The sequence below is a fragment of the Formica exsecta genome, unplaced genomic scaffold, assembly GCF_003651465.1.
Source record: "Formica exsecta isolate Colony F162 unplaced genomic scaffold, ASM365146v1 scaffold1327, whole genome shotgun sequence".
NCBI classification, from domain to species: Eukaryota; Metazoa; Arthropoda; class Insecta; order Hymenoptera; family Formicidae; genus Formica; species Formica exsecta.
The window spans coordinates 240864-266477 of NW_021848660.1; the positions used below are offsets into that span (position 1 = coordinate 240864).

Sequence of the window (25614 nt, forward strand, 5' to 3'; positions counted from 1 at the left end):
AATATGAAATGTTTAATATAATGTTCAACCTTCGAGTATTTTACTCGAATACTTTTATATGCAGTAGACATAAATTTAAAAAAAAAAATTAAAGCAGAGTATTGTTTTAATATAATAATGCATTCTCTCTTATAACTCTGATATAAATATATATTATCAAAAACGTAAAAAATCATTTAATTTAAAACATATTAAAGAAGAAGGTTGAAAGAAAACATTTAATATTGTATAACACATTAATAGGCTGTAAAAAAAACATTTAACGCTGTCATGCATCAAGAATCGAGAAACGAGCAACATCGCCCGTCGCCCGTCCAACATCGCCCGTCGCCCGTCGCTCGTCGCCCGTCCCTGTCGCCCGTACGCCCGTCGCTATAGTTGCCGGCTCGATAGGAAGAAGAGAGACAGAAAACAGTATATCTGTCCTCTTCTGTTATCCGAAGCTAGCCGAAGCGCCGAGCTCACACGTACGCTGTTTGCGCTTGTGTGTGTTATCCCCTCCACCTCGGTTGCATGTTGCTCGCGTCTCAATTCTGGCATCACTGGTTCCGTCTTTTGCGATAACTGCTGCATCCTCCATGACAACCGCCGCCTCGTCGTCGTGGAGTAGCATCCAATCGCCGGCGAGCACGTTGACGCCGATCGTCAGCCGACAGCCCGGCAGCCCGCTCAGCCCCAGCGGGCAAGCGAACTGATAGAGATTCGCTGTGGACCAAACAACAATATACACCCGATTTGCCGTTTGATAATGATTCAAACTCAATTCTTGCCTGATGTTATGTCATCAGCAGCCGGAAGAGAACTCTCGAAAACCTCACTCCTTGGACCGTTTGTCTCGGCATTGGTATCTGCCGAAGAGCAACCAAAACTGCTGGAGGAATGCTTCAATAAAAATCCTGTCATGAACAAATCGACGACTCTCATGCTGCAGCTAGGGTTGGAGAGTACCAGAACGTCGTTGCACAAGATATTTGATACGATACTCGCGAATAGCAGCTGCCGCGATGCCACTCTTGCGTACTTGGCGGCGTTTCTACATCACAACGAGAAACGCGCGCAAATACAGACGGAGGACAGTCCCTCCTTGGCCGGAGATGGATTTATGTTAAATCTATTATCGATTTTGCAAATGCTCTCTGTGAAGATCAAGCTGGATACTGTAGACCCGCTATATCCATTTCATCCTTCCAATTTCGTCGAGATAAAGAACTACACAAGACTGAAACTCACTTCGCAAGAAGTTGCGGAATGGCAGAAACATTTGGACAGCACACATAAATGGACGGAACCGAAGTTTCCGACACAATGTTGGTTCCTCACGCTGCATTGTCATCACATCGCGCTGTTACCGGCGTTGCAAAACTATCGGAGAAAATTGTATGCCTCAAAGGATTTACAAGAAATGCTCGACGAACTGCAAGCTACAAAATCTCAATGGAAAGATGGTCCTTTAGCGGAGCGCAATAGACTTGATCAAACAATGGAAGCAACAGTTGAAGCAACTGGTTACATTCAAATTATGTGCAGAAGTAGTTCTGATAGAGCCCACCTTTTTGAGAAGATGCTTACGCTTTTATATTTCGGTCGCCGAATTTTTGCTGAATTTTCTAACGCAGACTGCTCCGAATAATCCTCTTTCTGAACTTTCGTTGTCTCAAGAAGTTATGTGCAAATTTACCGCATTACCAGAATGGTACGTGGAAGACATAGTGGAATTCTTGTTATTCACATTCAAGTAAGTTTTTACTAAATTATCAAATCTCACAAATTATACATAATGCTTATCTGGAGCTTATTAACAATTATAACTACATTGTTTTATTTGCAGATTCTGTCCAACGTGGTTTGATATAGATATAGATATATCGCCGCTTATCACTTTGTTACTCGTCGTCGTGTGTACGCCACATTGTATACGAAATCCGCATCTTATTGCAAAAATCATCAAGGTTCTTTATAAGGTTCAGGTAGGAGTTTGTACACGAGGAACAGAAACTTTTGGCCACAAATTCATGGCACATCCTATATCCAAGACATTTCTGGCGTCGTATCTCATGAAGTTTTATACCGACATTGAAATCATTAACATTAATTCCGAATTTGAGGATAAGTTTACAGTATGTTATCACATAAGTGTGATTTTAAATTCGTTGTGGCATAGCCCGATGCATCGAGCGTCTATCGTCAATGAGAGTAATAATGGCAAGCACTTCGTCAAGTTTATCAACATATTGATGAACGACACCAGTTTGCTGCTCGAGGACGCTCAGGAATATTATTTGAAATATATACTCGAGGTGGAGGAACTTATGTCCGACACTATCACGTGGAACGCTATTTCGCAGGAGCAACAATAAGTATTATAAATGTTTATATATATTCGTATGTATGTATGTATCTATGTAAAATAATGTAACACAATAAACATACAGCAATATATTATGAATAATAAAAATAATATTCACTTGTGCTCTCTCTTGAGGATTTTTGGCTGGTATAATAGTAGTATGAAACTATCAAAACTTAAAAAAAGAAAACATTTCTTATGTTTATATTGCTTGGAAAATCAAATAAATAGATCTGGATAAAAGAAATTGAAGTATCACAAAATAATATGATTTTTAACGTTTTCATAGTTGTCGTAATTAATATTTTTCATAATTTATGACAAAAATTTTTGGTCATGAATGCCCCATAAAATTAATTTTAAAAAATAAAAAAAATTAAAACAGGGAAATTTTACGTTAGGTAAAAGTATTTTGCTACAATTTTTAGTAAATAATTTTTAAATAAGTAAGATCTAAATCGTCAAATGATTATTATGGTTTTATTAGTAAAACGTAAAAATTTTTATGTCCCTGGCAATGCATTTTACTTGTCAAATTTATTAATAAGTGCTACAATATGCGATTTTTTATAAAAGTCAATACAAGAATTTTAAACTTAAATCAACGAAAAATTACAATGATCCATCCAACTATCGTATCAATGGGCGCGTTCAGAAAACAACTGTTGAGCATCGTCTTGTCAACACTCGACGTTGATTTGTTGGTTCTAGAAGTAAGAACCAATCACGTAAATCATCAATTTACTAGGCGCGTCAAGAACCAATCATGTAAATGGGAAAATAAAATAAAATAATTTATATAAGGCTCCGATAATGATAATTAATACAAAGGATAACAGGTAATAAAAGAGCCAGCGCGGTATAAAAAGCGCAAAAAAATAAAAAAATATTAAAATATCAACTAAAGAAGCGAACGTTTCGGTCCCTTTTTTAGACTTTCATTAGCTCATTACTAAACAATAAGTTACATATAAGAGTTGTAAAAAATATTTCTGAGGTACGTGAATAAAAAGTCGGTGTGGAGATGTCATCATAGTCAAATTCAAACGCAATCAAAGATCATTATCCAACCGCAGAGAAACGCGCTTTATGAATGATGATCTTTGATTGCGTTTGAATTTGATTATAGACTTAGTTCGTTTTTTTTATGTACATACGCATTGACATCTTGTAAGAATATTTATTTATCATTTATAATATCCTTATGACGAGATAATTGCATTTGAATCACATGCCATTTTTATAATTATTAGAGAGTTTTCCGCAAACTTGAAATATCTCTTATATGACAAAATATTGAATTAATCTTGTACATTTATAAAACATTTAAATCGCGAAAAGAAATATTTTTACACATAACTTTGCAAACCGAATACATTGTATTTCTAGAATTCAGTTTTTATAAATATGTATATTGAATACATTGTACAAAATATTACATAAATTGAAGATATAGTATAAAATGTATTATCTTTCTCACATATTTCGCAATATTATACATACATATACACTTGTATACAAAATTTAATCTTTTATTTGCAATATGCAATTAATTGAGACAAAGCAATATACTGATCCATAAATTCATAAATCTATCTTTTATATCGATGTAACCTTTCAGTTGAGCTGTGCTCTCTAAATTCTTCGCGAATTCTCCGCCGCATACCAGATTAATGTTATTTTCGATATTGAAAAAGATCGTGCTATTGTTATAATAGTATCACCCCGAGTGCATGACGCGCGAAATCTCCCGAGACAAAAACAGGTAAGCTCGATGCCCGCAGTGCATGCAACACGTTGCATCGGACTACATTAATATAAAATTTTGCTGTTTACATAGTTTCTCATTTTAATTATTTTATTTATACGACAGTTACTTTCAAGTAGATTCGTAGAATAGACAAATCATCGATAATAATACACGGTGAGAAAATGTGTTAGTCGTACATGTTAAAAACTTAGTGAAGAAAATGACTAGTTAGTATGATACATACCCAGACAGCACAAAACGTCCTCAGGATCATCCTGAATATGTCCAGGATGGTTCAGGATATTTGTAGGATGTTTTAAGATATTATTATAAATATATTTTATGAAAATTTAATATGCATACATGATTACTTTCGGTTATGTAGGCTTTTTAATATAATTTAGAAATTTTAAGTATTGTAATAAGTATTAATGATGTCCTATAAATGTCCATTGGATAACCCATGGATGTCTGTAGGATATCTGCCCTGTCTATTATATTAAATGTCCTTTGGATTTCCAGAGGACATATACATGTGCAATTAATTGTTAACATTAATTTCGTTTAATATTAATAATTGAATTTGTTGCGCACATTTTCATATATTCAAAATTATTATTTATTTAATATTTCATGAGAAATGTTACTATGCGCAACATTCCAAAAACTTTACAAAAAATAGTATTCAACCGCTAGTTCGTTTGTTTACCGCTATGCGACGCGCGAACTCGTATTTGAGATTTGGTCATGAGAATTATATAAAGCTTGCAAAGAGCAACTAACAGGAAATTAAAAATATAATTATTTTTTATCAGTTCAATTTCTGATGCAATCTTAACATAGGGAATTCAGATATTGGATTGTTTTGAAATTATTACACGACTCAAACCCGGAAGCCAAACCTAAAATATTCATGTACAGCACGAAAACGTCAAATTTTAAAGAACGTGAACTATTTTTAGTATTAGATTTTTAGTATTGGCAGTAAATAACAGATCGCAATCTTAATTTATATTTAAGTTTTAGAATTTGTTCCTTTTAACGTATGAAAAATATCCCTAACATATCCTATAGAAATCCTTAAGATGTTCCACAGGGTCTCCCTGGATTCTCCAGAGGCTAGTGTACGGCTATCATTTACTCTTCCTCAGGACATCCAGAGGAGATCCGAGGATTAAAATAGGATATCCTCAGGATATCCTACATGTATGTCCTGGATGCCCTTTGGATGTCCTAAGGACATACTTGTGCTGTCTGGGTACATATAACATAAGAATGAAAAGACAAAATTACGAAGAGGATCGTGAAATCTTAATACAAAATTACAAGATTTCAGAAATAGTAAAGAATTTAACAAAAATTTAAACTAATGGATAACGAATTAACAAAATAAAAACAAATAACAAGTGTTAAAATATTTACTAAATTAGAGAATATTTAATAATATATACACATTAAGGAAATAGAAATAAAGAAATTTTTATTTAATCAATAATCCTATTAAGTTTGAAAATACATAAGTTCAGTTTTGTGTGCCATATTATAAATCTCTATCCATTATAAAATAATGCAATTTAAAAAAAAAAACATTACAAAAAGAAACAGTCATTGCTTAATACTGATATTAATATAATAAAAATTTCATACAACAGATCTAATCAACATAAAAAGTATTTTAAAGCATTAATGAAAAACGAATTACGCAATAATCTACACGTAATGCTCGTTAAGATAATCGATACTCACATGGTCACAAGGAGCACGACCGATTGCCTCTGCGGTTCGGTGCGGCTCTCATGTTCGAGCCACTTCTTATAGTTCTCCGCGGTGGGCTTCTTCACGAGCTGCTTGAGGGTGTCACCAGCGAGAAATCTGACCGGCTGCACATCGCCACCGGCCTTTCTGCCGCGTCGTTGCGAGTCTGTGATCTCCTTCTCCTCGCCGCTGAGAAAGTTGTAGTTGACAGGTGCTAACACTACGACGCTCGAGATCCTACGGCCGTTGAGCTCTGGCACGTCCGGTATCGGAAAGGACGTACCGCTCACTTTAAGCGGTAGGTAACGATTGTATTGAACGGGGTCTCCGTCCGCTCCCACGGTCACTGGCTCGAGCCGGGTCGCATCGTCTCGTATGTGCTGCTCCGCCACGGCCCGGCCTTGCTCCGTATTCGGATCAAAGCGTACTACTTTCATCTCAACGCCGCCGGGTCGCAAGGTAGCCTGTTCGAACTTAGTTGAGCCACCAGAGACGCCGCTGCCAGAGACGGTCTTCTTCGACGGCGAGTCATCTCGGCTCGCTATACGCTGCGTTGTCTTCGTCACCGGCCTCTTAACGATCGCTGGCACGGGCTCGCTGCCGGCGGCGATCGCCGCACCGCCTCCGGCGCCATAGAAATTCGCCAGCGCTTCCGGCGGTAGTTTCTCGATCGGTATGTCGCCAATCTTGTCGTAATCGAGAATCTGTATGTCGGCATTGCCCAAGATTCCAGAACTCAGTAGCTGTTCCCTGATATCATCTGGTACTTCGTCTGGCAGGTTGGCGATGTTCTCCTTGATCTTGGCCGCCTTGTTCGGCGAGAGCGTAGTTGTTGGTGCCTCGGTAGTGGTAGTCGTGGTAGTGGTAGTCGTTGTCGTCGTTGTCGTCGTGGGTAAGAACGTTCTGACGGTCGACAACGAGTTGAACTCTTCAGAAGGGCTAACTGGTGTCGCATAGATCTTCTGCGTAGGATTGTTTTGGGATACCGGTCGACTGCCCCATATAGATTGCTGTTGAGAGGAAGCAATCTGCGGTCGTTGTTGCGGCGTCGGACGATTTTGCGAGAAACTCTGTTGATTATTTTGATATATCTGATGTTTCGTATTTAATTGTTGATGTTGCTGTTGAAGAATATCGGCGGAGATGAAACGATTCGGTAGATTCCCGGAAAGTTGTTGGGGATCGTGAAGAATATTGAGCGGTTGCGCTGAGACAAACTGGTTCTGAGAAATTTCAGGGAATGCAGTTGACTGCACTACCGTGGGATTTGGTGGGAACGGACCGGGATGAAGCGGATTCTCTCTGATTGCATAATGCTGCTCCAGTTTCGGGACAGCTTTGAAGATTTCACCGGCCGGCCGTTGCGGTTGTTGAAGCTGCTGCTGATTATATTTAAGCTGCGCGTGATAGTGTTGTTGTTCTTGAAGAAGCTTTTGCTCTTGTTCTTGCTTCCGCCTACGTTGCTCCTGCAAGCGTTGTAGCTCTTGCAATTGCTGTTGTTCCTGTAGACGTTGCTGTTCCTGTAGATGTTGTTGTTCCTGCAATCGTTGCTGTTCTTGGAGTCTTTGATGCTCCTGTTGTCTCTGATGTTCCTGCTGTCTCTGCTGTTCTAACAATCTCTGTTGCTCGATTTGTCTTTGCTGCTCCAAAAATCGTTGGTGTTCCTGATGTCGCTGCTGCTCGTGTTGTCGTTGATGTTCCCGTTGTTTTAACAACTCTTGCTGTCGTCGTTGCTCGTGATATCGCTGCTTCTCCAGTTCCTGCTGCTTGAACGGAGGTAACGATTGCGGTGGAAGCTCAACATTGAAACTGTTTGGTCTGGACAAAGGTTGTTGCGAGGATTCCGGGTTAAAGCCTCCAGGTCTGATGGATAGCGGTTGTTGGGATGGTTGTTGAGGCGGTTCCGCGAAGTTATTTTGCGGTAACGGTGCCGGTTGATTCTGCAAGTGCACACTCTGATGCGACACTGATAAAGTAGGCGGAAATCCGGGTTGCTGTGGGTGATTGATGTTGACACGATGCGGCGGCGGACCAAAACTGTTGAATGGCGCGCGTTGTTGCACTTCCGGTAAACCCTGAATCGTTATGGGATGCCGCTGCGGCTGTCTCGATGGCGGTGACGGCAGATTTCTTAAGGGTTGCTGAGGCGGAAACGCCTGATGATGCGACGGCGGCGGCGGCGGTGGCGGTGGTGGCGGCTGCTGCTGCTGCTGCTGTTGCAAGAACGTCGGCGGCTGTTGCTGCTGCTGTAAAAACGTCGGCGGTTGCTGCAGCGCTTGTTGCTGAGGTGGGAACGAGTTAACGATACGTTGTTGCGGGAATGCAGGTGGCACTCGCGGGGGATGCACCGGTGGTTGCAGCGGCTGATACGGACCGTGCTGCCTTTTCGGCGATCCTGGAGACGCTGTCGGTTTGCTAGTATGCTGTTGCGCATTGTTCCTGGGCGTTTCCACGTCATTCCGCTTGTTGTGACTATTGGGTGGTATCTGTTCGGTGCCGAAGGTTACGCGGATACCGCTACCGCCAGAGTGATACACTTCGCTGTCGGGTCGAATGATAGCGCGCAAAGTCGTCGATGGTTCCGGAAGCGGCGCCAACGTCGCCGTCTGTGTCGGTTCTTCAGCATACGGCGCGTGATTATCCGGTTTAATCTCCTCGTGCTCCTCTACCGGCGTCAGCGCGGGAATCGGCGGATCGTAGATGACGCGAGTCTTGTCACCGTAACCTTTTTTCTTCTCGTACTTCACATAGAACACCTGAATAGGTTCCTTAGTGGGACGTGGTTGAGATGGAGGCGGCGGTGGTACCGGAGTCGGCAGAGATTCATTAGATTCCTTAATGATGATCTCAATGATCGGCTCAGGTTCCGTTGGATAATAGCTCAGCGGACTCTCCTCGTACAGATCGTCACTCTTCGGGCTCGCTAAGGGATTATACAGAGGATCCCTTTGAGAGTATTGCACTATCGGTTCCATCTGCACCGCATATGGCGGCAGACGACCGCCCTTTCGCAAGTGGAAGGCGAGTTGCTGACGCTTGTCGCGGTTCTTCGACGACGAGCTCTCCTCCTTGGCGAAAGCCGCGGCGACGAGGAGTGTCGCCCCCAAGAATGCCTAGAAAAAAAGAAAGAATCGGCGCATCGACAAAGTTTTTTTATTTCATAAAAATGTGGATGTGGTCATATTGATTTATAAAACTAATATTTATAAATTTAAAAATTTCAAGTATAAGAGAAGTAAGTTCTTTTTTCTAGCGCTAACTTACACAAAATCCGATAAAACATTAATAATCTTTTTAGTAATAATTCAATCTTCTGAAAAGTAGCACATTGATCTATATCGATTGATATAGTCTAATGGATCGATGATATCACCGTTTCGAATCGATTAGCGGAACAAGCGAAAATGTAAAGAAGGGAGACTTTACGCGCTCTGATAACCGAGTAACCCGTTTAATAACCAGAAAACACATTCAAGACCTTAACAAGCCTCGGATCGATTAGTATGCTAGCGAGAATCGAGGAACAGTTAGCCTGATAAGCGATTCCCAGTTGTGATCGTGCTCTCGATATGGCGAGGCCGACTTGTGACATATCGAACATTTCTCGTTTCTTTGAAATCACCCGGTTCCCAAAACTTTTATTACCGAGAGATTGCATGTGTTCCATTGACGTAATTATTGACAAGATTAAATGACATTCTCATAATTTTTTTATAATAAAGTAATAAACTAATTAAAAAATATAATTAAATCTAATCATTCTTTTTTACAATTTCAAAAATATATATAAATCGCCATGCAATAGGATATACTTCAATGTGGTCGATTAATCTTTTTGAAGTCAATCGAAAAGTGGGTGAAGGAGAAAGAAAGAGAGAATCAAAGTTCAAGATTGTATGGCGTCGCGTTTCACCTCGAGAATTCGGTGCCTCTCTCGGCACTGGTTAACATATTCGAATAAGGCCTCGAGCATCTCTTTTAACACGAGATGCGCGCACGTTTCGAAGCCGCATTCAAAGCTGCGAAACTAACTGAAAGAAAAGCGATATTGATGATGAAACACGTCTGCAATTATAAACGGTCAATTATCTGCGCAGAGATTATCGGTCGTTTCGTTGCCGGTCGCGTCCAGCGAGTTTTATTAATGCACTTTCGCCGTTTCACGAGCGCCGATACGCTCGCTGATTGCAAATGATAGTATCGAGAAGGTTTCACGCGACACGCTTATTAGGATGAAAGCGGTCTGGATCTAAGGGGTCCATCTTCGCCCTCCTCGCGAACGCGGCCTGTTATAATAATAGTTACCAGCTTAGCGAATCGCATGTTGTAGTCGTTGTTCTTCGCTTTTCCTCGTTTGGTCCGCGCGGAAAGGGTCACGCACTTCTTTCACCGGCCGATTCTCGCGTTAGAGACGGCTGACTCGCGACATGACACCGCTCGAGACAATTGTGCGTGTCTTGGACGATATCGAGCGAAGCCTCGCATGGGAACTGAGGACAGATCAAGCCCAGGGGCCGTTTCTCCCTACTCGATGCCACCACCACCTTGAGGCCACCGCTCCTCAAGAAGCTCCTCTCTAATATTGAAGACGGTGGAGCAGCACCTTTCTCCGGGGCCCCTCGGTGTGCATACGTCTCATTGGTATTTGTGTCCATGGTGCATGTAGATGCATACATAACTGAAGACGGTAGAAAGAAAAAGAAAGAGACAGAGAGAAAGAGAGAAAGAGATGCGCGCGGTATGGAGAGTATCTTCTTTACAACGACGACTTTCTTCAAATCTATCCAATCGAGCGTGGAGGGGACGATTATACTAAACGGCATTACACTCTTCCGCGACCTCCAAGGCCCATCGAAATCGAAACCTGCCTTTCTTTCTTCCCTCGGCGCGGTCGCGCGTACCGAGGACTATTCGGTGAAAGAGTCGTGCTAAGTCTCTTTATGCCGTCAATCCGAGCGAACACGATTACTTTCCCTATGGGATAATCTGCGCTAAGCTGCGACTTCCTTAAGACAGGTGATCGTTTCCGATCCGCGTTCAATGATTCTTGTCTACAAGAAAAAATATATAAATTCGATTATTAACAAATCGACGATTGATTATTACAGCTCTTATTGTTGCTCCATCTCTGTGATGGATATGATGATTAAATCGTGTCTACAATTATATTATCATTAGTATTTTAGCCATTGACTTTCCCTTGTGGATCTTGCTCCTCTCGAATAATGATTGTATTCACATCCACGCTTTTAAACAGTGCAAGTACATTGCATATTGCAAATGAATTCTCTAAAAGCGAAAGCAATTTTGATTAATTTTACAGAAATGTAAGAATAGAAATTGTTCTTTTTTCTTATAGAATATTTTCTACAACAGTGATATTCCATCTCTTCTTTCTCTCTTTACGCGTGTGTATATGTACTTTTAAAACTTATTTTTATGTATGAACATACAATTACATATATATATAATTGTATGTTTATATAAAAAATAAGTTTTGAAAGTATGCATGTAAAGAAAAGACGGAATATATCATTATATATATATTGCTCCATCTCTGTGATGGATATGATGATTAAATCGTGTCTACAATTATATTATCATTAGTATTTTAGCCATTGACTTTCCCTTGTGGATCTTGCTCCTCTCGAATAATGATTGTATTCACATCCACGCTTTTAAATTTTAGTGCAAGTACATTGCATATTGCAAATGAATTCTCTAAAAGCGAAAGCAATTTTGATTAATTTTACAGAAATGTAAGAATAGAAATTGTTCTTTTTTCTTATAGAATATTTTCTACAACAGTGATATTCCATCTCTTCTTTCTCTCTTTACGCGTGTGTATGTGTACTTTTAAAACTTATTTTTATGTATGAACATACAATTACATATATATATAATTGTATGTTTATATAAAAAATAAGTTTTGAAAGTATGCATGTAAAGAAAAGACGGAATATATCATTATATATATATTTAGCTTCAAAAATGTAATTTCATAAATGTAATTAAATATGTTATTTCAAACAATAATTAGAATGATGACTAAAATGATATTACATACCAAGACTCTTTTTGTGTCTTTTATAAAAGATTTCGCATATAGCGCAAGAGATTATTAGAATCCTGTTACGTCAACGTTTGACAGATCTGACCTATAAATTACATGAAACATTTTTCTAGATATGATACGAGGAAATCTGAGGTAACTCGTTTAGTCGCAAGAGATAATAGCAGATTGTGTACAAATCATGCTCATCATTACGAAAGACGCGGATCTAATGGAGCAATTGAACGAGATGACCTGGGGGAGAACCTTCGATTGCAAAAGTGCTCTGCAAGAATGATGTAAAGTTCTCGCGTTTATACTTGTGCAACCGCCTTCTTTTCTAGATCGGCCGATCATCAAAACCGGTATGATTTTCTATCGTCTTCCTGAACTTCTTCAAGAGATAGCCTTCGATCGCTCGGAGGGGAAATAAATCGGGACGAGCCTTATGAGAGACGGATTACGGCGAGAGAGTATTGTATGATTTCGAAAGCCGCGGAAGGATCCATCCCTGATTGGAGTTTGGTGATTTAATATCGGCATTCATTAATTTTTCGGCGACAGAATCGATAGTCCGGCATTGGCGGTGGCGATTCGAGTCTCTTGCGGACATCCAGACGTCATCGGCATCGAGATTGGACGTCGCGCGTCCTACTTGCTAACTTTCACTTATACGTTGGCGTAAGAGGGTCCGAATAACAGCCGGCTAGCCGGCAAACTCGAAGATGATAAATACAGAATCCGTCTGTTCATTCGTCTGAGACGATCAGTAATTCGCGAACCAAAACAATATTTTACGTTGATTTATCGCCACTTTGCCGAGAAACGATATCACATTGCTGGATACTCTCTTCTCTAACCGAATATAATCTCGCATGCGAAAACGATTTATCACTTTTCTACGGCACCATAGGAGCCAAGTAGCAAGTTCCTAACTATTTGCAAGCTGTTTTCTCCGTGGTTTAAGGAAATCCGCTCTCAAAACATGGCAAATATATGCTGTCATGTAACTGTCCAACCTTTTTTTATTGTAAAATTAATGTATTATTTTTAATTTCTGATATTATTATATATATTTATATAAATAAAATTTTATATAACTTAATTCCTCAATATTAAATGAATTTCTATTAAGAAATTATTTATTTAGAAACTATTATATATTATTTAGTTTTTTATTTAGATTAAATGGTAACTATATATAATATGACTATATTCCCTCCATCTGTCTCATATCGAGATTGCATTTACTTTATCTATAGATCCACGATATTCTATCGAGATATATTACTAAAGATAGTATCATTGTACAAGAGCTAAACATTTTTGCCCAGCGACAAAATTATATGTATATGTTTTCCGGAAACGATACTTTCTAACCGGTTTTCTACAATACAACTAACACAATTATCTTTATGCAATTAAATAAATTTTTTGATTGAGATTAGCTATTGCAGAGGTTTAACAATTTATCGTCCAATATTTATATCTTACGTGTTGCACGCATATTTTACATTATGCTACCCAATTATTATACTTGCCATCGAGCCGCGTATTCACGCACGAAGAGCGTGGAAATTTCCTCAGAACGACTCTCTGTCACGTCATCTCCCTCTTTGCGATTACAAGACCGATCTCCGTAACCATGATGGCAAAAGATTGCGCGAATTTGATTTACCCAGTTCTCATGAAACTATGGATGATACGATCCTCCTACGAGCGCGTAGTCGCTAACTATACATATATTATAGTTGTTCGAGAGCAGTACCTTCATGTGAGCAATAACGTAACTGTTGAAGAGTGAAAGTACCGTAAAGTGGAACGCCGCGGGAATAACGTTCACTCTTATAATTAATAAACAAAGCCTACAAACGGCTCTCATCGTCATTCTGCAATTCAATGTGACATTTTTTATGAGACCTTGATATCCATGCTCGGTTAATGATCGAGACCTTTTCCACGCTCGCTTTTTCAAGACTTTCGCACGATATCTTTATAGGAAATGATAATCGAATTTTGTAAATGTATAAAATTCCAATCATGCTAAAAAATGTATATTAGAAATTTTAATAAAGAGAAAAAGTGATTTAAAGATAATGTCCATTATTACTTTTAAAAATTTTCTACCCTTCTTTTTCTCTTTTTAAATAAAATGTTGCTTGTTGGTAGCAATTATATAAAAAATATCACCGTTAAATTCATTTTCCGCTAAAATATAAATATAACACATATTATGTTTTCAACTAAATAATTAAAAATAAATCTTATAAAAAGAAAGAGAAAAAAAAATAAAATTAACGCTAAAAATAATTTTCACATTATATCCTAATATAGATTGTTTAATATTATTTAACATTAGAATATTACAAATTATTTAGCACTAGATTATATTATAAATATTATTTAACTATAATATGATGCATGTTTATTGTCATATAATTATATACTTATTTGTCTGATTATTTATACAAAAATTCTTTTATGTTTATTTTTAATTCTAGTGACATACAACGATATATGTCATTTCTGCAATCCCATCTCATCTACAGTGATCTAATTCATTACGGAAAATTCTCACTCATCTTTTCCAGTGTGAGAAAATGATTTCATAATCTACAAGTGTTGCACGCTATGCGCAAATCTAAAGTAATTAAGAAATAGTGCCGAACCGAAACTGACACGCGATGTATTGTAATACATATGCTTGTAAGACTTTTAATTATAAAGATATTTATATGAAACAATAAACTTTATGCCAGTTTCTTAAATTGAGTTTAAAATGAAGAAAAGTTTTAATGAGACATTCTGAGATATCTATAAGTATCATGACTATATATAAACGGAAAACACATAACTGCGTTATATAATTACATACTTTGAGAGACGAAAAATTGTCTATAATTGATGTTATGCTCGCTGCACTTTCTATTTCAGCGCATTGCACTTCGTACGCGCTGCAATGTCGGTGTAGCCTTGTCGGAAAATCATTTCCCATCATCTTTTTCAATTGATTCAAAATGTTATCGCAATTTTCTAAATATCTCTCTCAGTATTTTATCACTATTAATTTAAATAAATCATAAAGAACGTGATGAATAATTAGTAGTATCAACTTTCTCCTCGGCTAAATCACTCATACTAGCAGTGATATATATTTTTATTAGTAAGGAAGACCCTAACTTCAATTTTTAAATTGTGAACATTATTCGTTATTTTTACAAGATTAAAATAAATACCAAAAAATGATTATACACATTAAAATTTCTTTACTATTAATGTATAATCTGTAATAATAAGTTATATTATTAATGCTATATAAAAAACTATTAAATAACATATATGTAAAATTCATACATATATATAGTATATTTTTCATTTCATGTGCAATAAATTTCATGTAGCCACTTATTTTATAATAGATAATGTGACTTTCTCTAATAAAATTTCAAATAATAGATAAAAAAAATTATATATAGTATAGATTTTAACATGGAATTCATCATGAACAGTTATTTATATCACAATTTCATAAATAAAATAAATTTATATAATAAATAGCGTAGATAATTATTAGTTAAAACAAAAAATAAGTACATAAACAATGTAAACTTAAAAAAAAAAAAAAATGTGCTAACCTGCGCGTGAGAACAATTCGCGATATACAAACTCAGTACCGTCCATCTCGACACAATGGCTGGTCCCATAGTTACGTGCACATGTAGAGTCTGTTCGAAAGTTCGCGTTACAATCCAACAAATCCTCAATGTACTAGATATATACGGCTGGTTGTTAGATTCGTATGTCGTGGTACGTAGCTCAATAAAGATTATCTTCGGCATTCATCCCGTATTTTGATTTTTCGGACGATAATTCACTTTCGGACCTAATATATGTACCGTCGTGTGAACATATGATATACATTTTGTACACATCTCTCCTTTCATTTCTTATAAATCTTTCATAAACGAATATTATAAACGGAAAAATTCGTCTTGTAGGATTTCTTCCAGGAACAATTATGGGAAAAGCTACCGAGCAGTTGGAAGATCGTTTTGCAAACTGTGTCACCTGAAGAGTTCGGGAAATGGTTAGCTAATGACATCTCGTGGTAAGTTAGGCGTACATCTCACTTTGATCGATAATGCGCATCTAGAGATATTTGATGAAACTATATGATTTATTATGGTACGAATTTCCGTGACAAAATGTTGATTGATTATTGGATGGAGAATTCCTAGAGTTTCGATAGGGATTTGGGGAATTCTCTATTCGTAGCCAATCCATACGTCTGACAATCCAGTGATTTTGGATGTCATACGAGTTTAGCTGTGTTTTGATAAAGATTGCCAGTACTTCTCTCCCTCTCTCCCTATATATATATATATATATAATATTATTAGTATATATATAGGCTATGAATTTTCAGGGTTCATGTAATAGAAATAGAGCAATGGATTCATATTTGTTTTATTCTGCGTAATGTAATAGATACTATATAATATAATTAAATATAATATAATTCATCTCGTAGCAAACGCATATGGCCACTGTCATTGCTTGCGCTTCGACAAATAACAAAGGATTTACAACTAAACCGAGATCATCGAAATGACAGAAGCATCCTGCGATGCGGCAGAGCAAAAGAATCCAAATGCGATTCGAAGAATTTTATCGTGGAAAATAAGAATGAAAGAACGCACGACATACATGTCACTTTGAACAAACATAATAATCTCTTTTTGAAACATGTTAAGATAAAAAAACGACACGAGATACAACAGATAGCACAGGTACAATTAAATAAGCTCTTTTAAAGTAATATATAACAAATTAGATATATAAATTATTTATAGATTTTCCGGTAACGGTTTGTTTATATAGATATGTGCAGATTGTGCACAAGAGTCCAATACAAGATGTATTGTGGATATTGGTGCAGGAATGGGCCATTTAGCTCGCTCCTTGGCATTTAAACATGGTTTATGTGTAATGTGCATTGAACAAGATACAGAATTGTCACAGCAAGCTGGGTAATTGAATGTTTTTTCAATAGTTTCTTTAATTAGTTTTAGTAATTTCTAATTTTATTAGCAATATTATTTATTTAATAATTTTTCATCGACAGGAAATGGGATAAAGAATTATTAGTATCCTTATCTAAACATTTGCCTGACTTACCAGTGAATCTTCCGCAACATGTATCAATCAAACTGGAAAATACTAATTCTGATCAATCAAAGACAATCAAAGATATAAGAAAAATATTTTCCAATGATTTTAATCTAAGTGAAAAAAACTCTGGGTTTGGAATTGTGGGATTACATCCATGTGGAGATCTTGCAGCTACATTATTGAAACTTTATACATCTCAATGTGAAACAAGATTCATTTGTATCGTCGGATGCTGTTATATGAAATTAACATTAGAGTATGTCTGTGAAATACTATGGGGTATAATATCATATTTTTGATATTACAATTGTACTAAATAATAAATAAAATATTTAGATATCCAGTGGGTGAATTCAATGGATATCCATTAAGTAAATATCTATCATCATCTGCAAATTGCAAGTTATCCTATACAGCATTAGAAGTAGCATGTCATGCTATTGAGAATTACTGTGATAAACTCAAAACTGGGAACTATAAAGATTTAATAGTTAAGTGTATTATATATTCTGAAATATATCATAGAGCTGTTATTACTAAATTGTGTAATGTTTTAGGTGCATGCTTATAGAGCTGTTTTAGAAACCATTCTAATAAAACGGGATAAACAATTATGTCATACTCAAGTGAAAAATGTCAAGGTGACAAAATCTATGACATTTGAACAGTTGAGTAAAATGAATATAACGTTTGTATTATTATAACTAAACATGTATCATTATAAATAATCAAATGTGCTTGTATTGTTACAGATATTGTACAGCCGCAACTGCAAATTTCAAGGCACATCTCCGACCTAAAGATTCAGATTTTCAGAATTCGCAAATAAAGTTTTATCTAAGTCGATGGCAGCATATTGTAATATTCGGCGCATTACGTACGATGTTAGCGCCATTAGTGGAAACTATGGTATTATTGGACAGATTTCTATATTTATCAGAAAATCAATTATCTCCAGTATTGAAACCTATCTTTGATGCGAGATTGTCCCCTCGAAACTTTTTACTGTACTCAATGAAGAATACCGAACAATTGCTCTTTTAATTATGTCTGAATCTTTCCTTTTTTGTTAATATAAAGCTTAAAAAATTAAATATTAAACATTTATTTCATGTTTTTTTTTATGAAATTATTTTATGCTTTCATAATTTTATGTATAATTCAATATTTTTTTTGTTATAATTTTGCACAATATAATTCGAAGGTAAAAATATGCTTTTCGCAAGTTCGATCAAAATATAATTGCATATAATTTCGAATCATTGTACATAAAAATCGTGTACATATATATAATAAAAATTCACTCTAAAAAAATTTAACTCTGCCATATATTTGATCTTGTTTTTCGCGCCTGAATATACAAACCTCGATATTTCACGCGTTCGATTCCATACTCGTTAAATAAACAGATTAGACTCTAGTTTCTCTAGAACTAGAAATGCAATCGTATGATATGCCGCGTAATTTTCGAATACAATTTCTCATGAAAATCTGTGTAGTTGCAAGCCTCCAATAGAAACACGGCAGCGCGTCGCGCGTACGACTGGTGGACCAATCGAAAGACGATACACGGCGAAGCTGTGCGCGCGCAACTGTCGACATCTTAAAGACTCGAAATGTTTGACGGCTCCGCCGGTAGGGCGCGTCGCGCTAGCCCGGTCGTCAGTTCTCACGAAGCGTTGACGTTCGTCCGGCGAGATCTAGGCACAGTTTCCCTTAAGCCGCTCTCGCGCGTTTGTCTGTTCTCGTCTCGCGTCGTGCATCCTACCGATTATTATTTTCTCCTCCTTTCCCCTCCCCCGTTCGCGCGCACGAGATCGTCGGCACGGTGTGGAAGAACTGCGAGCGGTATACACAATACCCTCGTGTCGTCGTCACCGTCGTCATCGTCGTCACCGTCGTCGTTGCCGTAGTTTGTCCTTCGTCGTCGTCGTTGTTGTCGCAACGCCGAGTGCTCCAATTCAAACGCGTCGCCCGGTATTCAACGTAGGATGGCATTCAACGGAGACGGTCCGCACTCGAAAAGGCAGCGACTCGAGGAATCCGGACATAGGGTGAGTGCGTCCCTCAATTATTATCGTGCGCCTTAAGCCCTTGCATTATTCCATTATTCCATTTCGCTCGCAAGAACGAATGGACGCGCTCGCGCGACGCGAGGGATGCCGCTCCGCGTCGCCATTTATCGGTGCAATAATCATGGTTGGGAGAGCGTGTCCCGCGTCCCGCCGCGCGCCCGAGTACGCCAGATTATTTATAATAAAAATTCACTCTAAAAAAATTTAACTCTGCCATATATTTGATCTTGTTTTCCTGAATATACAAACCTCGATATTTCACGCGTTCGATCCCATACTCGTTAAATAAACAGATTAGACTCTAGTTTCTCTAGAAATGCAATCGTATGATATGCCGCGTAATTTTCGAATACAATTTCTCATGAAAATCTGTGTAGTTGCAAGCCTCCAATAGAAACACGGCAGCGCGTCGCGCGTACGACTGGTGGACCAATCGAAAGACGATACACGGCGAAGCTGTGCGCGCGCAACTGTCGACATCTTAAAGACTCGAAATGTTTGACGGCGCCGCCGGTAGGGCGCGTCGCGCTAGCCCGGTCGTCAGTTCTCACGAAGCGTTGACGTTCGTCCGGCGAGATCTAGGCACAGTTTCCCTTAAGCCGCTCTCGCGCGTTTGTCTGTTCTCGTCTCGCGTCGTGCATCCTACCGATTATTATTTTCTCCTCCTTTCCCCTCCCCCGTTCGCGCGCACGAGATCGTCGGCACGGTGTGGAAGAACTGCGAGCGGTATACACAATACCCTCGTGTCGTCGTCACCGTCGTCATCGTCGTCACCGTCGTCGTTGCCGTAGTTTGTCCTTCGTCGTCGTCGTTGTTGTCGCAACGCCGAGTGCTCCAATTCAAACGCGTCGCCCGGTATTCAACGTAGGATGGCATTCAACGGAGACGGTCCGCACTCGAAAAGGCAGCGACTCGAGGAATCCGGACATAGGGTGAGTGCGTCCCTCAATTATTATCGTGCGCCTTAAGCCCTTGCATTATTCCATTATTCCATTTCGCTCGCAAGAACGAATGGACGCGCTCGCGCGACGCGAGGGATGCCGCTCCGCGTCGCCATTTATCGGTGCAATAATCATGGTTGGGAGAGCGTGTCCCGCGTCCCGCCGCGCGCCCGAGTACGCCAGATTTCTCAGCGACGCGCGGGGCGCCATTTATCCGCGATTCCGATGCACGCTATGCATACGTGTATATATCTACATAGGTATGTCCATCTTCGCCCGCCGGTTTGCCTCGCTTTCGATAACAATTCGGCGAGAGGGAGGGAGGGGGTCATATTCGCCGCCGTTCACGACAGTCGAGCAGCGAACCGACGCGATTGACATGTCGATCGTCTGTCTGTCTGTCTGTCTGATTGTCGCTCCGCGCCGGTCGTCCCATCATCATTTCGCAAATATATCGTGAAAATGTCCCCCCTTATCTCCGCTTCTCACACTGCGAAAAGATTATAATGTCAATTCATGTAAAATGTTCGCCGATGATTTCTGCAAATTCTTGCGAATTTTCATCAATTAAATATTATCATATATATGACATCGAAAGGAAGTTACATTAGTTCTCTACATAATTTCTCGAGAAATTTCGTATGAATATATTATCTTTTTGTTTTCCCATTCTCAGATGGGAATTATATAATCGATCTATAAATAATTGTTAAAGAGGAAATAAATTAATATTTTTCTAGCTTTTGATACATATATATATATATAAACATTGTTTTTATTTAACACGAAAATTGTCATTAATAATCAACATTTTTAAACTGTTAACAAGTCAATTCTTATTTTATTCGCAGTTTATTCTAAAGAAATATATATTATATCAAAGAATATATATATACCGGTCGTAAAAATTAAAATACTATTACATAGTTTATTATATAAACTAACTTGCTTATAGAAGCTTAAGATAATGCACAGTTCGCCATAATTTAACTTTAATATACAGATATCATAATGGTAACATATCCAGAGGAGATTTCGGACTTGCATAAATATATCAGACTACTAACTTTCTTATGTACATATATCCAGCGGGATCAATAAATACATCTACAAATTATTCATCTATTTGAAACATTTTCTACAAAACACTATTGTACTTATATATTTTCTCGTTTATATTTTTTAATATAATTTTTTAATATAATTCTAAGCAAAAATATTAAAGTTAAAAATATATTTTACAATAATACACTCCATTTATATTAAATATAAACTATCTTTCACACGGTTAGAAATTAAAGCTTGTTCCCTCCTCTCTGTTAAAATTATTCTAAATCAATACCCATTTTTAATGAATTCCGTTGATTGAGAATCTCGTAATGAATCTCGCACAAGGATGACTTAATCGCGTTGTAACACATAGGATATTTCTCTGATGTACGTGCATCGTTATCGGTCGATGTCTCTATCATTAATGTCTACGACTTGCGCTGGTAACAGTTAAGGCCATTGTCGCGATAATTATTATCTCACGACCTTCTCTCGTACTGTCACCTCGATAGTCGCTGCAAAAACTCCGTTGATGTAACAAAGCGCATTTTACGTTATATATACGCATGGTGGCGGATGTTTGAATACCATTATTTGCGTATCAGTAAATCGATTCCGTAACTTTCCAGTCGTATAGCTAGAACTCTTACTTTTAATTTTCGAATTTTATTTAACAAAAAAAACATTTTTTTAAAGCATCTAAAGGAGTTATTTCTAATTACTTTCCATAAATAAAAGAAGAATATAATAGAATAATCATTATAATCTAATAATATCATTAGATCAATAATTGTTATAATTAATTTTTGAATGTATTTGAAAAACACTTTGAGAATTGTTTGAATTAAATCGGGTTCTATTATCAAATGGCTTGGAAATGTGAACAGAAATGAATATGCTTGAGTATTGTTGTCTGTAGTGCTTATTAATATTTCATCTTGCTTGATATCGCTCGATATGTAAGTCGACATCCCATAAATATGCTTGAATAACTTATTACGTAATTTGAAAAATAAAAAGAATGATTCTTCAGGAAAGGTAGCAAGGTTCATGTGTGATTCAACAAAAAAGATTCGTATATTTTCTCATCGTCTCTAGTTATTTTCCACATCTTCAAAATTTTCCCATCAAGGTGCACATCTTTACTTTTAAATATATATGTATCTTGCTCTATAAATACTTGATTTCGGTGAAAAAAAATATTTTTCTTCACAAAATTGTGATGCCAGCTCGATGAATTCTTTATCTCCCTTTATTCTACCTTCATATCAATTTGAAAAAAGTGTGGTAAATAAATATTTGCCATGGTATCCTTCCTTCGCGTACTCGTGGAAGAAGATTTGACGTCGATAGTTCCTTGCGGGACGCACGGAAACTCGCAGTGTTAGCACAATCGGATGAAAGTAGATCGCGAAAGCAAATTTGCTTGCTCGAAAGCTTGAACTTTGACGCGAACTTTCTGGATGGCAAATCGATTTTGTTGTTTAAACTCGCATGCGTGTTATACAGCATTTTAATCTGTAATCCAATACGAAATATTAACGTACCAAGCTTTTAGTATTTCTCTTTTGTACATAATAATAATAATTTTAATATTAATACATTTCTTTATCGATTATAGTACATTAATAAAAACAAGACTTATTTAATAATTAAAATATTCATTCAACATTTTGATAAAAAAAGGATTAAAAAAATGATTTATATTACCGATATTATTTTTTTAAGAAGCTGTGAAAAATTGCGTATAAACATAGTTAAATTAAATACTAACATAGTTAGTTTTGAATTATTTAAAAATCTATATTCAAAAATTTATACAAATGAGAATTGAATAAAAATTATAGATTATTAAACGCAAAACTGTATCTTTGCATGCATATTGTCATGTTAAGCATCACGATAGTCGACCTCGTCGCGTGCTCCCGATCATTCAAATTCTTTTCTCTGATGAAGAACCGCTGCGCGAATGCATGATGGAAGCATAAATTTTACATGTCCTATGACAAGTGTAGCAGGATAAGTCACGATATTTCTCTGAAACGAATCCGTTCGCTCACACAAGCTTCGCCAGCTAGCTTTTGCGAGCGACGTCATTCGTAGATAGGAGCTGCGTTTCGCATATAGTCGCAACTTTTCCAGCTGTCTGCGCCGTTCCTCGTATCATTTTACCCATCCGCCGCATACAAAATATTCCGAGGAATATGTTTAAGACTTTCGCAATTCGAGATTCATCTTTGAAGAACTCGGAAAAGACTAGCAGAGATAATATTTTTGAATAATTTGCACTTTTAAATTTTTCTAAATAAAAATTTAAAATGAAATTTAAATACGAATTTTATTTTTTTTACATAAAATATTATAATTATCGTTATTATTAAAAAAATTCTAAGCATCTGTTTTGAAATATTGCATCTAATATATTTCTGTTTTCTCTTGATGCCTGACACTTTTCTTTTTCCACATATTTAGGCCATAACCTCGATATGTATGACGTAAGCAAAAATATACTACATATATATATATATGGTACTCTTTCAAGATTAAAACATGTTGATTTCTCATTCATCATCTAAGCATTTTTATTAAATAAAAAATTAGTATTTATGTAATTTCATTTTATATTATACATTCAACATTTTTAGTATATAAAATCATCATGAAATTACAAAAGTTTTATCTTTTATTTTAAATTTGATTTTATTAAATTCTTTGAAACAGATGCAGATTCAAAAATTCTTCTCGTTTTAATCAGTTTATTCAAGAAGCAAATATGTATTATAAAAGGAAGGAAACATATACCCAAGCTTACGTGTTCCGGTGATGTTTCTGCACCAAAACGGACGGAACCGACTTCACATTTGTCACTTGTTCACTCTACCACATCGAATGAATAAATATTGGTTACCCTCAAGCCACATTTATCACATTTACCTATTTCTCTCCGTATTGAGTGAATAAAAGCATCGACATCTAAAAGTGGCGATCGCGGTATCGTCTCTGCATCCGAACGAATCGGTCAGTTCTGCCAGCGTAAAGTCAAGCTGTCTCTCAAGTTCGGCGACGCTGTTCTTTCGTTTTGTGAGCTTCCCGGTGTGTCACGGCGACCGAAATATCTTTACCTCGGGAATGCACTTACACACGTATGCTACAGACATACGTACGCACACCTACGCGCAGCATGTCTGTCTCAAAGCATCTCCGCAGTAACGGACGGTGATGTATCTCACGTGGAAAGACCGATGCCTCGTAACCATGGCGAATGCTTGAAATCGGAGTACCCAGGGCGAATCTCTTTTTCACTTTGTTCTCGTTAACCCGCGACGCGGTGGATACTTTGAGTGTACGCAGTCGCGTGATTCCCGTGCACATTAATCTGCTACGGTCACAAAGCAGCGAATGTTACATGCTATGTCTACGCGGACCAGTATTATCGTTAATGATAAAATAAAGTTTAATTATAGAGAATAGATATAATGTTATTAATAATGATTATCGAAAACTTAAATTTATATAACTTGTCTTTTCATATCACGGAAAATATATCTTTTATAATGTTCCCTTTTATTTTTTATTAATCTTTTTTCTATTAATCCTTTTAAATTTATTATTAGATATCGTTCGATTTAAAAAAAATATTATTTGGGCTGTTACATAATACAAAAATCATTCAAAGTTATTTCAATTTGCATTGTACATTGCATATGTGCATATTTTTTATCAGGGTATTCCTCGATGTTATCACTTGTATTCAAAGCGGAGATTGCAACCACGCGAAAACAATGCATCAAGTGGAAGTAATCAAAATTATACGTCGCACATTCTTTTCGCGGAAGATTACAGTATCTATTGGTTACGTGGGGCGACAAATTTGTCACTTCGAGGAAATAATCCCGCACCCCGAGAACTCTGAACGGTCCAATAAATTCCTAGCCTACTACCTCATTTCAACCGGAACATCGTATTCGACGAGCTCGTATCTCGGAATTGCAAATGAACGATGAGTCGGGCCCGCAAACTCTCCACTTTCTCGATGCAGCGCGAATGTGGCTTTCACCCTGCTTCGTTAGACGAAAGTCGCGCACATTTGCCAGAACAAAAAAGGATAACCCAGAGCCTCGCCTTTCTTTCGTTATTGCACGATGCATCATGTGGTTAACGAGAGCAGAGCCAACTTTAGACATCGGCTTTAACAAACTTTAATTTATTTATTCTCAAGAGGACGACGAAACATCGTCATTTGTTACTTTTGAAAAAGATAAAGGTGAAATTTTTTGAACGATTATAAAAACTTGCTCTGCATTATGTCGAAAATATGTAACATATTATTTAACCTGATAATATGAACTTAAATGAGAATTTGTAATCATGGAAGTTGCGGTAGCCTTAAATGAATCCTGTTGCTATGTTGCTTGGTCAGAGATCTTTCTGATTACAAGGGGTTAATCTTTTGCGGGCGTATTATGTCAGGA

The 25614-nt window shown here is 37.2% G+C and overlaps 3 protein-coding genes and 1 pseudogene across 5 annotated transcripts in view; 3 read left to right on the top strand and 1 right to left on the bottom strand.

Moving 5' to 3' along the window:
- Window positions 1–9724, top strand: part of LOC115245847 — an 11369-nt pseudogene extending 1645 nt beyond the window's left edge.
- On the bottom strand, window positions 5807–12812 carry LOC115245831 (bromodomain-containing protein 4-like). 2 transcript variants are annotated; one of them, XM_029824318.1, is made up of 3 exons: window positions 11920–12812; window positions 10158–11141; window positions 5807–8965 (listed from the first exon to the last, which is right to left on the bottom strand). In XM_029824318.1, exons 2-3 carry the CDS (start codon window positions 10173–10175, stop codon window positions 5840–5842), a joined length of 3144 nt encoding a protein of 1047 aa, XP_029680178.1. In that variant the 5' UTR covers window positions 10176–11141; window positions 11920–12812; the 3' UTR covers window positions 5807–5839. The 2 variants fall into 2 exon arrangements, with proteins under 2 accessions (XP_029680178.1, XP_029680177.1); XM_029824317.1 differs by lacking the exon at window positions 11920–12812 and having other exon boundaries at window positions 10158–11193.
- A 2470-nt stretch (window positions 12813–15282) lies between these two features.
- Window positions 15283–18381, top strand: LOC115245832 (protein RRNAD1-like). Its single transcript, XM_029824319.1, has 8 exons — window positions 15283–15711; window positions 15903–16012; window positions 16436–16694; window positions 16786–16934; window positions 17030–17332; window positions 17413–17566; window positions 17634–17743; window positions 17829–18381. Exons 1-8 carry the CDS (start codon window positions 15595–15597, stop codon window positions 18118–18120), a joined length of 1494 nt encoding a protein of 497 aa, XP_029680179.1. The 5' UTR covers window positions 15283–15594; the 3' UTR covers window positions 18121–18381.
- Window positions 18382–19584: 1203 nt separating this feature from the next.
- LOC115245844 (heterogeneous nuclear ribonucleoprotein L) overlaps window positions 19585–25614 on the top strand; it is a 149643-nt gene continuing 143613 nt past the window's right edge. Inside the window, exon 1 of one of the 2 annotated variants that reach the window (XM_029824336.1) lies at window positions 19585–20083. In XM_029824336.1, coding sequence (XP_029680196.1) covers window positions 20021–20083 — 63 coding nt within the window. In that variant the 5' untranslated portion in view covers window positions 19585–20020. The remainder of the gene's footprint in view (window positions 20084–25614) is intronic. The other variant, XM_029824338.1, reaches the window with a different exon arrangement.